The 16,221-nt window shown below is 43.5% G+C and overlaps 2 protein-coding genes across 3 annotated transcripts in view; one reads left to right on the top strand and one right to left on the bottom strand.

The window, feature by feature from the left end:
* Positions 1–582: 582 nt before the first annotated feature.
* Positions 583–7,970, bottom strand: LOC117022125 (uncharacterized). Its single transcript, XM_033105774.1, has 5 exons — positions 7,746–7,970; positions 6,788–6,947; positions 6,071–6,163; positions 3,632–3,743; positions 583–3,429 (listed from the first exon to the last, which is right to left on the bottom strand). Exons 1-5 carry the CDS (start codon positions 7,968–7,970, stop codon positions 3,264–3,266), a joined length of 756 nt encoding a protein of 251 aa, XP_032961665.1. The 3' UTR covers positions 583–3,263.
* FAM193A (family with sequence similarity 193 member A) overlaps positions 7,544–16,221 on the top strand; it is a 111,137-nt gene continuing 102,459 nt past the window's right edge. For both annotated transcript variants that reach the window (XM_033105902.1, XM_033105901.1), the window contains exon 1: positions 7,544–7,577. The gene's annotated coding sequence lies outside the window, so the exon portion shown is untranslated. The remainder of the gene's footprint in view (positions 7,578–16,221) is intronic.

Raw genomic sequence — 16,221 nt, 5'->3', positions numbered from 1 at the left:
CACTTCTATGAAGTCCCTGGAGGAGTCGGGATTCAGAGACAGTAGAATAGAGGCTCGCAGGAGCTGGGGGGTAGGGGAGAAAGTGGTGGTAGTGGTTATTGGGGACAGAGTTTCTGTTTGCGATGATGAAATGTTCTGGAAACAGTGATGATGGTGGTACAACATAGTGAAATTAGCTAATGCCACTTAATTGTACACTTGAAAAAGATTAAAATGGTAAATTCTGTATTATATTTTACCACAATTTTTAAATGAAAAAAGGACGATAGCATAAGATGTTATCATTCATACATCTATATGATACATAAAATTTCACATATATACACAAATTCAATATATATGTGGTCTTTATTCCTTTCTTTCCATCTAGAATAATTTTTCTTCTGCCCAAAGAACTTTCCTTAGTATTTCTTTTAGTGATTCCTGCTGGCAATAAATTCTCGCTATTGTTGTTAATGTGAAAGTGTCATTATTTTACCTTTGTTCTTGTAAGTTACTCTTGGAAGATGCTGAATCCAGACAGAGAGGCTGGAAGGATAACACACAGGAGCCTGAAGACTTAGTAGAAAAAAAAAAAGTATAAACGTAAGATCAACACATTTTAATTATTTAATAATTTGTATTGATCACATGTTTAAATCCTGATGTTTTGACTATATTGTATTAAATAAAACATTAAGATTTTAAAATATAAGTTGCCAGTTTGTTTTTCCAATTATTCTGTCACTCCATTATTTTCCAGCTTCATTTCTGTTGCAGTCAGCTGTCCATTTCTTGAAGATAATGTGAATATTTTCTCTGGCTGATTTTTTTTTTTTTTGGTCTTTGTTTACAACAGTTTCATAATGCTGTGCTTATGTGTGGTTTTGCTTGGCATTTATCGCATTTGGAATTCACAGAGATTCCCGAAACTGTGGGTGGGTATCTTTCATCAATTTTGGAGAATTCTGTGGCATTCTCTCTTCTTGCCTTTTGGGACTGCAGTTACACGTATGTTGGACTATCAGGTGTGTCTCATATGTCTTATTCTCTTTTCTGCTTTATCACTTTTTTTTTCTCTGTGCTAGTTAGGATGTTTTATGTTGACTTATCTTCCAGTTAATTAATCTTCTCTTGTGCTGTGTCTAATCTACTTTTAATCTATTGAATTATCAATTTTAGTTATAGTTAATTTTCGTACAAAGCTCAATTCTCAGGTGATATTCTCCATCCTTTCATCTATATTTTACTCCTTTTCCTTTATTTTCTTGAACATGTTAGTTGTAGTTATTGTACAGTTTTGCCTGCTAACTCCAACATGTGACTCACCCATGGGTTTGTTTTTGTTATCTTTTGTCCTTTTATTTTCAGTCAATTGACCGTGTGTCTTGACATGCCTAGAAAATTTTAATTGGAAGCTGAATTTGTGCTTAAAAAGTTAGAAAGGCTACAGATATCTTCTTCTGCAAGGTAGGACAAAACAGGAGCTAATCACTTTCCTCTGATCACACATGAAGCTGTGTTGCAGGTTAGTGAGGTTCTGTCCACTGTTGGTTCACTTCCCACTGTTAGAATCCTTTTATGGGCTTCCCGCCGGGCAGCAGAGGCCCTCTCCCTGGTTAGTCCTCATCGATAATCCTCATCTTCTCAGCCTGATGACATGCCAAAGCCTCTACTCTGCTTTTCAGGGTTTTTTCCTCATGTGTTTCTTAGTTTCCTGACTACAGAGTGTGAGAATTTGGTAATGTTGAGGGAAAAACTGTGTCCAGCTCAGTGATTTACGCATCCCATCTCACTGGGGTTGTAGCCCCAAGTCTCCAATTTTTTCTCTCCAGCCCCAAAAGCCTCCCCAGTAGGGGTCTGAGAACTGGAAAACAGTGCAAACTGGACCCTCTAGTTCTGTTTTAAGTAGCTGTCCAATTTCTTAAATGTATGTTCATGTTTCATATATATATAGGTCTAGTTAATCAGTTATCAAGAGTACACCCTGACTACAGGTTGTTCCCGTGTCAGTGACTGTCAGATGTGCTCTATCCTATCCACCATCTATCCATCCTGTCTCAGGTTCGGGTATCAAGTATCTTCAAATGTCACACATTCATTTTTTCCTCACAGCCTTCCATCTTCCTGTTCCAATTTGGGCTGGTTCTTAAGTTTTGCTTTTTTTTTTAATTAAAAAAATCCTATGTAACTCCTATTAGGATGTTGTCCCACCTCCTCTATTGAACTGCTTTCTTTTCTTGCCTCTTTTTTATGCCTGTCTTCTTGTTCTAATTCCTGGAAAATTTCCTTAACTTTATCTTGCGACTCTTCTATTGGATTTCTTTTACAATTTTCGTTACATTTTGAATTTCCAACCTGTTCTCCATCACTCTCAAGGTCGGGTGACCTTGGAGGTCACATCTCAGTTATAAGGTGGAGAGAGATTTAGCAACCTCAGGAGGTATGTGGGAAATGGACCTATTAGTACTTGCCAGTTCGTTTGTGATTATGTTAAGAGTCTGTTTACTTGAAAAATACAGTTTGAATATCCAAGTGTTTTTTGTCTCCACATATAATAACAGTTTGGCTGGCTATACAATTCTACATTGTATCAATTTTCAGAATTCTGAAGGCCTGGTTCCACTATTTAGCATCCAATGTTAAGACATTTTAGTAAGATTCTTTTTCCTGCCTTTTGTTTTTTTAAGTGTGACTTCTTTTCTACCTCAATATTTTACGCTGTTTTGTTTATCTGATTTTCTACAAGGAATCATTGTCCTTGGTGGATCTTTCAGTCTGGGCACTCAAGCCTTATTATTTTTGGTAAATTGTATTCTTTCTTTCGAAAGTTACTTCCCTCCATTTTTCCCCCCTAGAACTCTTCCTGGAAAGTTGTTGGACTTCGTGGATTGAACTTCGAGATCTAATTTCTCTATTTTCTGTGTCTTTTTGTTCTATTTTCTGGATAATTTCCTTAACTTTTCTTGCAACACTTCTGTTGAATTTCTTTTACAATTTTGGCTATATTTTTAATTTCCAACACTCCTTTCTTAAATAACTTTGAGGCTATTAGCAGTGTTTAGAAATTTGTTTCCAATTTCTTCCATTAACAGTTTGTCTGCTCCCCTGAACACACACGTTTTGTTTCTGCGCGGGATCCATTTCTTAAATGACTGGTGATCCTTGACTGTATCTTAATGTTTCCAAGTGACATGTTTAAAAGCTGATTAGAAGCTTCACATAGGCAGTTTATTGACCTGCAGGCACCGATTTTGGGTGAGTGTCAGCAACTGCCTACTTCTTTAGGGTCCCCTAATGTTAATATGTCCATATCCGTTCTCATATTGTATGCTGTCCGCATGGAATTCCCTGTGACCTGCTTTGGGGGAGAGGGAATCCTGCTGCTGTGGTTCTGCTCGGGGCAAGGAAATGACCTGAGCAGGGGCGTCCAGCTGTTCTTCCTGCAGACTTAATAAAGCCAGAAATTAGAAAAGGTTTCCTAGGTAATGATTTGTTGTTACATAATCTTCACTGGTTATGAATTATGAGATAATTGTCTATAATTTTTCTTACAAAATTGTGTTACTAGTACATAGTCATATCTTTGTTAATAATATTTACATGAAAGTACTACAACTTCACTTTTACAAAAATATCCAACATATGCTACCTTTTCCTGCAAGTTAGTTCCAAGAGGCTTCCAGGATCAGGAGGGTGTTCTGAGTGCCCATTTCCATGCTGCAACCCTCTCCAAGCTCCTGCAAGCTGAGCTGCTCTTTCTCCTAAGAGGACACAAGACCCTTTTTGGCCCTTATGTCCTACATTCTCCCTTGTGATGGTTAATTTTACATGTCAAGCTGACTGGGTCATAGTTGCCTGGACATTTGGTCAAACATGATCTTGGATGTGTCTGTGAGGGGGAGACTAACATTTGGATGGGCTGAGTAAAGCAGATTGCTCTCCTCTCTGGGTGACCCTCATCCAATCAGTTGAAGGCCTGCAGAGAACAAAAGGGCCTGAATAGAAAAGACGGAACGCCTGCTGCCTGACTGCCTCAGAACTGGAGCTGGATCATTGTTTTTATTTCCTACCTTTGGACTCAAACTGAAATATCAGATCTTCCAGGGTCTCGCGCCTGCTGGCTTTTTGACTGGAACCACACCATTAGCTCTCCTGGGTCCAGCTTGCCAACTGCAGATGTCAGGATTTGTCAGTTTCCATCACTGTGTGAGCTACTTCCTTGTAATAAGTCAATTTCAGTGTCAATCGTTTTCTCTCCATATACATATACAGAGGGTGCCAAAAAAATGTATACACATTTTAAGGAAAACTGTATTCATTGCAATACTCAATATATACCCATAACAAAAGATGAATACAAGTCACGTTTGACTTCTGCAATTACAAGAGGCGCTCAAAGTGGTTACCATCAGCGTCCAGACACTTCTGATGATGGCGAACTACTGCTTAAGCAATGTTGACCAAGGTGGCCACTTGTATCCGTTTTTTTGCCACCCCCAGTATATATATCTATGTCCTTTTTATTCTGTTTCTCTGGATAACACTGACCTCAAGGGAGTTCAAATTGATTCTTAGGGAAGAAACAAATCTTAGATGTTATAGTGGTGTGTGGCCCTCCAAAGTTCAACGGTACAGGCCAAAATCTTATTCCTGAGTATTTGTTTTCCACCTTTATTTCTTGTTAATTTTTTCTTAGGGGTCCATAATGAAAAACAAAGGTAGAGAAACACTGCTTTATGCCTTTGCTTCACTTCGGTCTGCCAGGAGCACCTGCTCCACCCCCTACGAGACTGTCACGACTATCCTAGCCTCCAGTCTTACTCCCTGACCTCCATTCTCGACACAACAGCCAGAGTTCTATAAAAAAAATATATGTCCTACCATGACGCTCCCTGCTCAAAACCCTGAATGGGTCCCAGCTACATTTAGAATAAACACCACCTTATGGAGACGTGTAGCTTCTGCCACTTGCACGGGCTCTAGCCACAGTGGTTTGATGGGTTCTGGGACATGCTGAGCTTTTCCTGGCTCCAAGTCTGGCCTTGCTGAAAGTCCTTTGCGTGAGAGTCCTTTGAGCTCTGGCTCAGCTCACCTCCTCACAGAGGCTTCCCTGTCCCAGCCCCCAGAGGAAGTCTCGATTGTATCACCCTGTGCTCTCCCGGAACTCCAAAGTCACCCCATTCTGGGGACTGCATCTGACTGTTTGGGTGACTTTGGGCAAATCCCTTAACATATATGAACTTCAGTTTCTCCTCCCTAATATAGGGCTAATGGTGCCTATCTCGCGAGTGGTCATGTGGGTGAGGAGAGATGATACAGCAGCACGCAGAGTGGCTGGTGCATAACGGCTTGACAAATGGTCTTATTCATTCACCCAGCAAATACTGGATTGGTGTATGCCCAGCTCCTGGTTCAGAGGTGCATGAGGAGTCACTCCCATGCTTTCTCATCCCCTGAGACTTCTCTGGGGATACTGGTGAACCCCCAGAATCCCCATCCAGTGCCAACATGCTATGACAAGGGGTAGCACAGGGGCCATGGGAGAAGGGAGCGTCTGACCCAGCCAGTGTGGGGTGGGAGACAGCCCGACATTGTTCACCCAGAGGAGTGCTAAGGGAGAAGTACCAGGCAAACAGCCCCACCCACTGGCTCAAATTCCACCTTCCCGGCAGGGCCATCCAAAACACTTCCTGAGCGGTGAGGGGCCTTTATTCTGCAGACAAGGAGTCTGCAGGGCTTTTTGCAGAGGGTTGATTTGATCATATTAGCTGTTCTGGTTGTGGCATGCATAATGGGTCAGAGGATTAGGAGGCCATGGTTGCAGCTGGGGCAAGCGTGACAGCAAGGCCACAAGACGTGGGCAGGTCCAGAGCTAACGGCTGTGAGGACCAGGAAAGGGTGTAAATGGAAGCCCTCATACCATCCCAGGGCCAAGCTCCAGGGCACCACGGTCTGTGACTACCCATGGAACCAAAGAGGGGAAAACATGTCCTTTTTTGTGTCGGTATTTGCGATAAGTGGGGCCCTCTAGGGCTCAGGGCCAGGGCAAGGGGTCCCCTCTTGTCAGGGTCTAAGGGCAGAACTGTACCTGGGGCTTGCGGAAGGTGGGCAAGGCGCCCCAGCAAGGAGGGTCCAGGCGGAGAGCGCTGGAAGACCGCGAGGGTCTGACCGGGTTCGTGGCCTGTGAGGAGGGTGAATGAGAGGCCTGAGAAACGGTCCCGGGGCCTTGCAGGGTCGCCAGGCACCAAAAGCACAGGATTATTGCGGAGAGGGGTGCAGGCAGGGGCGAGCTCGAGAAGGTTGCCTCTCCGCCAGGGGTTCTAAGCTAACGGCCGGTCTGCGCGCAGTCCTGGGCGAAGGCAGCCAGGCACTGCTTCCCGCGGTCCGCTGTCCACGGCGGCTGGGGACTCTCGGGTAGCAGCTCCAGCTCAGCCATGATTTCAAGGGGCTCTACGGAACCCCACCCAAGTCCGCGAAGAGGGTCATTCTAGTCCCCATTGAGTCACCTGGACTCGGGCTAGGGGCCCGGCCCAAGGTCACTGGGCCATTCCGGACCGGGGAGGATCGGGGCTGCTGGCCTGGCGCATCGCGGGGGCCCGGCCGGCCTGCGGCCACCGGTCTGCGGGACGCGGGGGCGTCTGGGTGCCTGTCAGAGAGGCGGAACTGCTCTCCTCTAGCCGGGTAGTTCTCCCACTGCTGGGGACGCGGCCGCACGCCGGCCCGGCCCCTCCGTCCAACTACAATTCCCAGAAGGCCGCGCGGCGTGGGCGGTGCCGGGCGGTGCGGAGCGCGGCGGTGACGTCACCTTCGCATCCAACTCCCCAGCTCCGGCCCCTCGCGGCGTCGAGGCTCTCGGCCGCGCACAGCCTGACGGGAATCAGGGTTCCCCCGCCGGGCGCCCCCAGCGGCGGCGCGGGCACCAGGACTCCAACTCCCGACGTGCCTTGCGCGCCTGCGCACGTTAACTGCGGGAGGGGGAGGGCGAGGCAGAGGAGGAGCGGCGCTTGGGAGGGCGGAGTGAGGCGGGAGGGGGAGGGCGCCCACACCCCTCCCCCTCCCCGCCGCTCTTTCCCCCTCCCCCGACGTAAACTGGGATCCCTTTCCCCTTGTGTCCGCCATATTGGACTCTAACTCTGGTCAGCGGCGGCGCCTGGCCCGGTGGAATCGCCGTTCCTCCCGCCCAGCGGCCTCTCGGCAACACCCGCCCGCCCGGCCGTCCCCGCCCGCCCGGAGGCGACCCCGCGCAGCGCCCCCCGCCCTCGACCGGCCGGAGCGCCGGCTGCCGCTTCAGCCTCCCCGCCCTCCCCGCCCTCCGTCGCCGCCCGCGCCCCGCGCCCGCTGCGCGCCCTCCCCACCCGCCGCCCGCCATGAGCCCGGCCGACGCCAAGCGCGGGGCCAAGCGCAGGAAGAACAAGCGGGGCGGCGGCGGCGGCTCGGGCGGGGGCCACGGCGGCGCGAGCGGCGGCAAGGCCAGCCCGGCGGCGGCGCTGCGCGGCTCTCAGGCCGCGGGCCTGGCGGCCCCGGGCGGCGCGGCGGCGGCCAACGGGCCCCTCGGCGCGGGCGCGGGCGGCGCCGCCCCCGGAGGCTACTTCGAGGTAAGCGGCGGGGGCGGGGGCGGGCGGGGCGGTGGACCGCGAGGGCGCGGGGCCGGGCTCCGCGCGGGTAACGGGAGGCTCGTGACAGCCTTTCCGCGGGCGCGGCGAGCGGGTGCGAGGCGCCGCGCACCGGGCATCTCACGGCCGAGGCGGCGCCGCTCTGCCCACCTGCGCGCCGCTGTCACGGCCCCGGGGGTGGTGCCATCTCGCCGCGCAGAGCTCGTCCTTGAAATTACTCGCGTGCGGTTCCAGAATAATGAGAGTCAGGTGACAAGCGGGGCTTCCCTCCGCAGGTCCCAGTGCCGTTGAGTGGTGTCTGCTGGGCCCGCCTTCTCCAGGCCCCTGCGGACGGTCACTGCAAGTGCCTGGGAAGCTGTCCTCCTGTGTGGGCATTTGAAAGCCACCTGACAGCCCTCCCGAGGCGGCAGCCCGGCCCCTTCATCCCTTGCTTTTCAGAAGTTTTTGGGGGTAATGGATGGTCTGATGGCTCAGGCATATATTTAGTGTTTGAACTTGAGGAATTTGAAAGTAATTTTTTTCTGTTTTGTTCATGAAGGCAGCTAGCGCACAGTGGATGCTGCCACTTTTATTCCGCTCTTGGTCACAACACTTCAGAAGACGCGGTTCTAGTGGTGGGTATGTATGCAGTTGGCAGAGTCATTTCCAGTCAGTCACTTGGCTCCTGAAAGAGAATGGATCTTTTCAAAAGTTGCTAGAACTGTTAAGTTGTTTTGAAGACATTTGCAATTTAAAAAACCTCTCAGGAGTATTTGTGAGCCAAAGTACAAGACAAATTTTTTATGCGAGATTCCAAATACTGTATTGGAACGTCTGTAGTGAGAGCAGATAAGAAGTCATTGCACAGGCATGGCTGTGGGATGATGAACGCACGTCATGCGTGCGTCCTTTAGTTTCAGTGGAGTGTTCTCTGCAGCGTAGTAAGTGCAGTTGGTGGAGCTGTCTTTAGATGACATGGGTACGTTTGTTTAGGATCCTGGGTCAGACATAGCCCTGGACTTCACAGTCTCCAGAGGTTGCCCTTTTCGGATACCCTGAGAGGGAAACAGGTGTCATTCGTGGGCTCATAGATGAGGCTCCAGCGTTTGGATCCTTGGGATGTAAATTAAGGGCAGTGTTTGCTGGGGAGGGGAGGAGGTCTGCCTGTGTAAACCGTCAACAAAAGTGTGGGTAATATTTGCTCTACCTGGATGTAAGATACACCCATTTCTGTTGAGCCAATAAAAGCCAGTTGGTGGTACAATAAAAAGCCTTACACTAGTCTTTGTGCTGCTGTTTTCAGGTTTTAGTAATTCCCCTTTACTTTGCAACATTTAACTAAAGTAATAGGTTTACCAGAGAGGCTTATGCTTCCTGGGTTGCCTGCTGTCCGTTCCTTATAGGGTCACCAGGGCAGAAGATGTCTTAAAAGAGGTGTAAGAGTAAAGGACTGTTGATTTTCAGGAGGGGTCTTGCCCCAGTGCCCTGTGTGCCGGGCACAGTACTGAGTGTTAGACCAGGACCATCTTCCTTAAGGCGGCTCCTCAGGAAAGAGGGCCTTTGTGCACGTAGGTGGCTTCTATAAAGAAACGAGGGCTATGGTACAAGTAGGAGAACATAACGGAGCTCACAGAGTCTTTGGCCCACAACAGAACTGGGGTACACGACGCTTGCGGGCACTGCCTCGGTGGGCTCTGTGCACTCGAGCAGGGGATCAACATTGTGCTGCCTCAGTTTTCTAGGTGATACGGCGCCCAGATCTTTGGGCACTTGTAAGAGTTAAACAAGTGATGGGACGACATGTGCTGCCACCGTGCCAAGCGGCACCAGGGCAGGTGAGCAGCGATCCTCCCTGCTCAGAAGCTGTGCTGGAGTTGATGAGGGTGTGGTGGAAGCAGCTTTCCCGCCTGTGCAGTGGGGAACCTGCGGTCTCAGGACGGTGGGCGTGGGGCTTGGAGAAGGCCGCCCTCAGCCTTGTGTGGCGGTCAGCTTGAATGTGACAATAAAGGGCTGGCCCTAACATGGAAAGGTGGTAGATGAGGGATATCATGAATATATCTTACTAGTTTGAATTTCTATTTCACAGTGTAATTTACATAATGTTCATGCTGTGCTAAGTGAAGAAAGAAGCTGACAGAATAGAAAGGTGTTTATGGACCCATTTTTGTGAAATATCTGTCTGTGTGCCTGTTTGCATAGGAAAGTCTGATAGGGTATACTTCTAAATGTTTTTTGGTGGAAATTCTGATGGCTTTCTGTTTTCCTTTATGCACATCCTTCAAGCTTTAAGACTTCTACAATGAACGTTACTTATGGAGCAAAAAGGTGAATGGTTTTTACAACCTAATATTACCAACCTTTTTTCTTTTTCAAATAAAACTAGTATTGGCTTTTCCCACCCTATAACAGTTAAACACTTAGGTATTATATACAAAGTGAAACTGTTTACACTATCAGAATTCTGTTTTCTGAATAGCTGTGTAAAATTAAGTCATACTCATATTATTTACAAAAGCCAGAATTTCTCTATTATGGAAATTGACTCCTGTCACTGGCTGTTGGGATATCAAATTACATATAATTTACACTCACGGAGGGCTCAGGTAGGAATTTAGGGCTATATTTGTAATGCTGTCAGAGATTTATAACAGGAAGCCATTTGGGGTAGGGGTCGAAGTACATTTTCAAATAGCGATATTAAAGTTTTAAAATCAGAGAAAACTATTGTAGTATAGGGAGTGTTTGTAATAATGTAAATCCTTTTTCATTGTTGAAAAGGCAGCAAGAAGAAGACGATTTTACTAATGGTCAAAGGCTGTCAAACTGGAGTCTGTGTGGTTGTGGCTCTTGGGGTACAGTGAGGTGCACAGAGAGGCCTCCCCTGTGCTTTCGACATCACTGCCATGCTGAAGTGAGGTTCAGTCATAACTCTCTCTTAGTTCACATGTGCCTTAGATCTGAGGAATAGTAGGTCAAATAAAGATCTAGAACCTTCTGTGCAGATGCAGAGAGCACCTCTGTGACTGTATTTTATGTATGTGTACCCCGTGTAACCAATGTATCGAGATGTAGGTAAAGAATATTCCCGATGCTGTAGGGTGCTCCCTCGTTCCCCTTGGCGGTCGTCCCCACCACTATTGTCTTGTGTTGCCTGTTTTTCAATTTCATATGGAAGTGCTCTGTGCCCGTGCCGCTCGGCTTGACATCATGTCTGAGATGGGTTGGTCGGTGTTGATGAAGCAGTTCATGGTTCTTTCTCACGCACGGCGGTTTTCTGTTGTGTCCATGTCCCACGGTGGATCCCTTTTAATACTGATGGACGTTTAGGTTGTTTCAACTCCTGGCGGATACTAATCAAGCCGATATGCACCAATCTGGACAGTTGCTAAGTATACGCTGGGATTGACTAGTAGAGACTGCCAGCGGTTTCTCTAAGTGGCTTTATTGTCTGCTAATTTAAAAACTTCACATGTAGGAACACTGATAATTTACGATGCACAGTTCTTTGGATTTTAACATATAGATTCACGTATCCACTGCCACAGTCAGGATACAGAGCAGTTTCATTACCCACAAAAGCTCCCTCAGGCTTTCTTGTGCAGTTATACTCTCCCCACCCCGAAACTCTTGCCAGCGGGTACTTGGATACTATGACTTGGCTTCTGGAGAAGTCATAGAAATGGAATCATACAGTGTGTAACTTTCTGGGGCTGCTTTATTTCGCTCGGCATAGTCACTGTGAGATGCATTTGTTGCGTGTATCAGTAGTTTGTTCCTTTTTACTTCTGAGTAGTGTTCCAGTGTATGAATCTACCTCAATTTATCCATTCGCCCATTGATGGGTATTGGGATTCTTTCCAGGGTTGGGTGATAATAAATGGAGTGGCTATAAACATTTGTGCACAGGTTTTTGTGTGAAAGTAAATTTTCATTTCTTTATGGTAAATACCAAGGAGCGGGTGCCGGGTTATATGGTGACAAGAAACTGCGGAAATATTTTCCAGAGTGGCTGTACTATTTTGACTTCACCAGCAATACATGAATGAGAGGTCCAGTTGCTCTGCATCCTTTCTAGCTCTTGATATTGTCAGTTTTTACTGTAACCGTTTAATAAATAGGTGTGTAGTGGCATTGTGGTTTTAATTTGCATTTCCCTAATAACTGCTGATACTGAACACTTTTCATGTGTTTCTTTGACATTCTCACATTCTCTTGGGTGAGGGTTTATTCAAGACTGCCCTATTTTTAATTGGGTTATTTTCTTTTGAGTTTACAGAGTTCTTTATCTTACAGTTTGTAACTGTGTTTGAAAAAAAAATAAAATTTTTTTTTGGTGAAGTTCAGCTTAGCATTTTGTTTTTCTTTTATGGATCATACTTTTTGGTGTCTAAGAATTCTGTTTTCTAAAATCTCAGGTGATAAAGATTTTTCCCCCAATGTTTTCTTCTAAAATTGTTACAGTTTTACGTTCAGATCTATTATTCATTTTGAATTAGTTTTTTTTGTGTAAGGTTATCAGATTCAGGTGGAGAGTCTTTTTATTTTCTTAATATATGCATGTCAGGTTGTTACGGACGCATTTGTTGAAAGGATATTCTTTCTCCGTTGAACTGACTCTTCATTTTTGTCAAAAGTCAAATAGCGTTATTTATGTGAGTTATTTCTGGACTCTCTATGTTGTTTCATTGATCTATGGGGTTGTCCCATTGCCTATACCACGCTGTCTTAATTACTGTAAGTAAGTCTTAATATTGGGCAAGGTGATTTCTCCAACATAAAAAAAAAACTATTTTGGGTATTTAGTTGTTTTGCCTTTCTATACCTTGTAGAATCAGCTTGCCTGTATCCACAAATAATTCTTCTGGGATTTAATTGGAATAGCCTTAAACCTATAGATCAATTTAGTGGAGAATTAACATATTTACTATGTCGACTCTTCCAATCCATGAACATGGTATGTGTCTAATTATTTGCTCATCTTCCTTTTTTTTCTTAATTGAGATATATTTGGCATATAACATGTCTTTGATTTCTTTCATTAGTTTTGTAGTTTTCAGCATGCAGATCCTGTCCATGTTTTATTAGGTTTACACATAAGTATTTCATTTTCTTTTTCACTTTTTGTAAATGGTGTTTTTAAATTTCGGTTTCTATTTTTTATTGCTAGTATATAGAAATAGTATAATTAACTTTTGAGTGTTCGCCATCTGTCCTTTGATCTTGCTATGATCTTATATTCTGGGAGTTTTTTGTGGATTCATTGGAATTTTCTGTATAGACAATCATGTTGCCTTTGAATAGTGATTTTATTTTTCTTGTTTTCCATTTTGTATGCCTTGTATTTCTTCTTTCTTTACTGCACTGTCTAGGGCTGTAGTACCGTTTCCTTGTTCCTGATTTTAGGAGGAATACATTCAGTCTTTTACCATGAAGTATGATGTATGCTGTACATTTTTTGTAGATTTTCATTATCAGGTTAAGGATGTTTCTTTCTATTTCTAGTTTGCTGAGAGTTTTATTAATGGATGTTGAATTTTGTCAAATGCTTTTTTTTTTTTTTTTTTTTAACATTTTTACTTACTTAAGTGTGTTTTTCCAGAACCCATCAATTCCAAGTCAAGTAGTTGTTTCAGTCTAGTTGTGGAGGGCGCACCTCACAGTGGCCCATGTGGAGATCGAACTGGCAGCCTTGTTGTTAAGAGCACCGAGCTCTAACCAACTGAACTAACCGGCTGCCCCCTCAAATGCTTTTTTTGAGTCAATTGATACGATCGTGTCATTTTCTTCTTAAGACTGTTAATGTGGTAGGTCACATTACTGATTTTTGGATATTGAACCAGCTTTGCATTCCTGGAATAAACCCTGCTTGGTCATGATATGTTCCTTTTTCTTCAATTGCTGTATTCACTTTACTAATATTTTGTCGAATGTTGTGTCTATTTTCATGAGATATATATCACTAGTTTTTTTATATTGTACTTGCCTGGTTTTGGTATCAGTATAATGCTGGCCTCATAAAGTAAGTTAGGAATTACTCCTTTCTCTCTCTTTTTAGTAGTTTGTGCTTTTCAAAGAATTGGTCCATTTCAACCAAGTTGTTGAATTTATGTGTGTAGACTTGTCTGTAATATTCCTTTATTATCTTTTTACTCTCTGGGAGTAGTCTGCTGTGATGTCCCTTCTTTCATTCCTGATATTGGTAATTTGTCTTACCCCTTTTTTTTTTATGCCAGTCTTTTTAGAGTTTTCTCAAGCTTTTAATCTTTTTAAACAACGAGCTTTTTGTTTTACTGATTTTTTTCCTCCTATTTTTCTGTTTTTGATTTCATTGACTTTTTTTTTAATTTGTGTGTTATTGCTTGCTTTGGATTGATTTTTCTTTTTCTAATTCCTTTAAGTTAGAAGCTTAGATTATTTATTTGAAATCATATTTCTTTTATAGTATACATATTTAGTACTATAAAATTCCCTTTAAGCCATGCTTTAGCAGCATCCCACAAATTTTGGTATGTTGTACTTTCATTTTCATTCAATTTATATTTTCCTGTTTTCCTTGAATGTTTTCTTTGACTCATGGATTATTTAGAAGTGTGTTGTTTAATTTTCCTGTTATCATTCTTTTACTGAATTCTAGTCTAACTCCAGTATGGCCAGAGAACATGCTTTGTTTTTATTTCTTTAAAAAAAAAGTTAAGATTTTATGCACTGTCTTGGTGAGTATTACTTAAGCATTTAAAACATGATTGAGTGGAGTGTTATCTGAATGGCAGATCCAGCTCTGTGATGATTTTTTTTCAATCCTTCTATATCCTTGCTGGTGTTTTGTGGACTAGTTCTGTCAACTGCTGAGGGAGGAGTGTGGAAGTCTCTGACCAAAAGTGTGGATTTCTTCTTTTCTCTTTGCAGTTTGTTTAGTTTTTGCTTCATGTGTCTTGAAATTCTGTTGTTTGGCACATATATAGCTAAGATTATTATGTCGTCTTGGTGAATTGACCTTTTCTATCAATTTATGTCCCTCTTATCCCTGGTAGTTTTCTTGGCTCTGATGTGTGCTTCATTTTATAGTAACAGCCATTCCAGTTTCCTCTTAATTAGTACTTGCAAGACATATCTTTTATATCCTTTTAATTACCTGTATAATTTGATTTGAAGTGGGTTTCTTATAGACAGCTACTTAATTTTCATTAATCATTTCTATTTATATTTTCACCTTTAATTGTAATGTATATGTGAAATAATACTAACTTGAGGCCTTTTTTCCTGGCTCAATTACTAATTGGTACTAGCAAGAGATGCGTCTTCGCATTGTTTAGCTCTCCTTATGGTATTTTTTTGACTTAATAGGTTTCTGAACTCATTTGCTTGAATACACTAGCGTGGAGACACAAACTGTCTTTATTTTAGACAGAGTTTAATCAGTATGAGTTGAAATTGAAAATCTTGTAGCTCATGAGCCAACAAAACATTTATTTATTTGTTTATTTTACTGTAGAAGTCAATTTTAGTTTCTAAACTATCTTAGAGTAATTCCAGTAATGTTTGTGGCATTGCATTATCGTGTTTCCTGTGGAAATTAATTTTTTTTCACATATATTTGTAGAACACAGAGAACATTTTTCTCTTGAGCATTTTGAGTACAATATTAGTTATATACAGAATCTGCATGAGAAGTTGGGGAATTTAACTTTTATGGCCCAGGATTTTTTTTGAATAAACTTTTTATTTTGGAATAATTTTAGACTTACAGAAAAGTTGCCAAGTTAATATGGAGAGTTCCCATGTTCCCTTTAGCCAACTTTCCCTAATGTTGATATCTTATATAACTTTTGTATATTTGTAAAAACTTAAGAAATTAAAATTAGTTCAATAATATTAACCTACAGACTTAATTTGTATTTCACTAAATTTTCCACTGATATCCTATTTCTGTGCCAGTATCTAATCTAGGACACCACATTGCATTTTGTGGCCCAGAATTTTAATTTTAATTTTTTTTAGCTGCCTCATCTATGAAATGGAAAGATCAATTTTTATTTCCTCAAGGAAGTTCTACAGAAACTAATTAATGTTCATGCTTGAAGTGTGGTAGTAATTTTATATTTATGCTAAAGTTCAGTGGAATTGGTCATTAATAGTTTGCTACAATCTAATTCTTTTCTCTAGAAGCTCTTGGCAATTACCCTTTGTGGTGAGAGTAGCTCAGAGTACCCTTCTCTACAAGTCCTGCTGAGAGCCTAGCCCTTCTTTAGAGGCTCCTGAGGGGTGACCTGTCAGTACAGGGGCACCCCTAGTTATGGTCAGGAAAGCTTGGAGAAGGGAGTTAGCAGCCCCTTGCCAAAGCTGTCTGGTGCCTTGGATAAAGAAAGTCCATAAATGAATTCTTGACCATGCTTGCAATATTGTTGTTTTTCTGTTTTTAAAAGCATAAAAACCAGCATCATTTATTAACTGGCATAATTGTAGCTACTGTCAATATTCTTCCTTTAAAAGAATACTAGGTCAGTTATTTCTCAATTTAAAAAAATAGGAAGGTTGGGTCTGTCAACCAGTCATTACAATTAAATGCCTCTCCACAAACTGAGTTGAACTGTCCTTTGTTTGTACATTTACAGACGTCTACACAGTACAGCAGGTCCTCAAATAACAC

The sequence above is a fragment of the Rhinolophus ferrumequinum genome, chromosome 5, assembly GCF_004115265.2.
Source record: "Rhinolophus ferrumequinum isolate MPI-CBG mRhiFer1 chromosome 5, mRhiFer1_v1.p, whole genome shotgun sequence".
NCBI classification, from domain to species: Eukaryota; Metazoa; Chordata; class Mammalia; order Chiroptera; family Rhinolophidae; genus Rhinolophus; species Rhinolophus ferrumequinum.
The sequence above is the reverse complement of the archived record's forward strand: the minus strand, read 5'-3'. Positions and strand labels throughout refer to the sequence as shown.

Excerpts from the sequence above, each read along its gene's own strand:
- LOC117022125 (XM_033105774.1), bottom strand. The coding sequence starts at position 7,970 with ATGCCCACACAGGAGGACAGCTTCCCAGGCACTTGCAGTGACCGTCCG. Across the intron at positions 6,948-7,745 it reads GCCGTGACAGCGGCGCGCAG|TTAACGTGCGCAGGCGCGCA; the intron begins GTGGGCAGAGCG and ends CCCCTCCCGCAG. Across the intron at positions 3,744-6,070 it reads CCACCTTCCGCAAGCCCCAG|GAGAAAGAGCAGCTCAGCTT; the intron begins GTACAGTTCTGC and ends GTGTCCTCTTAG.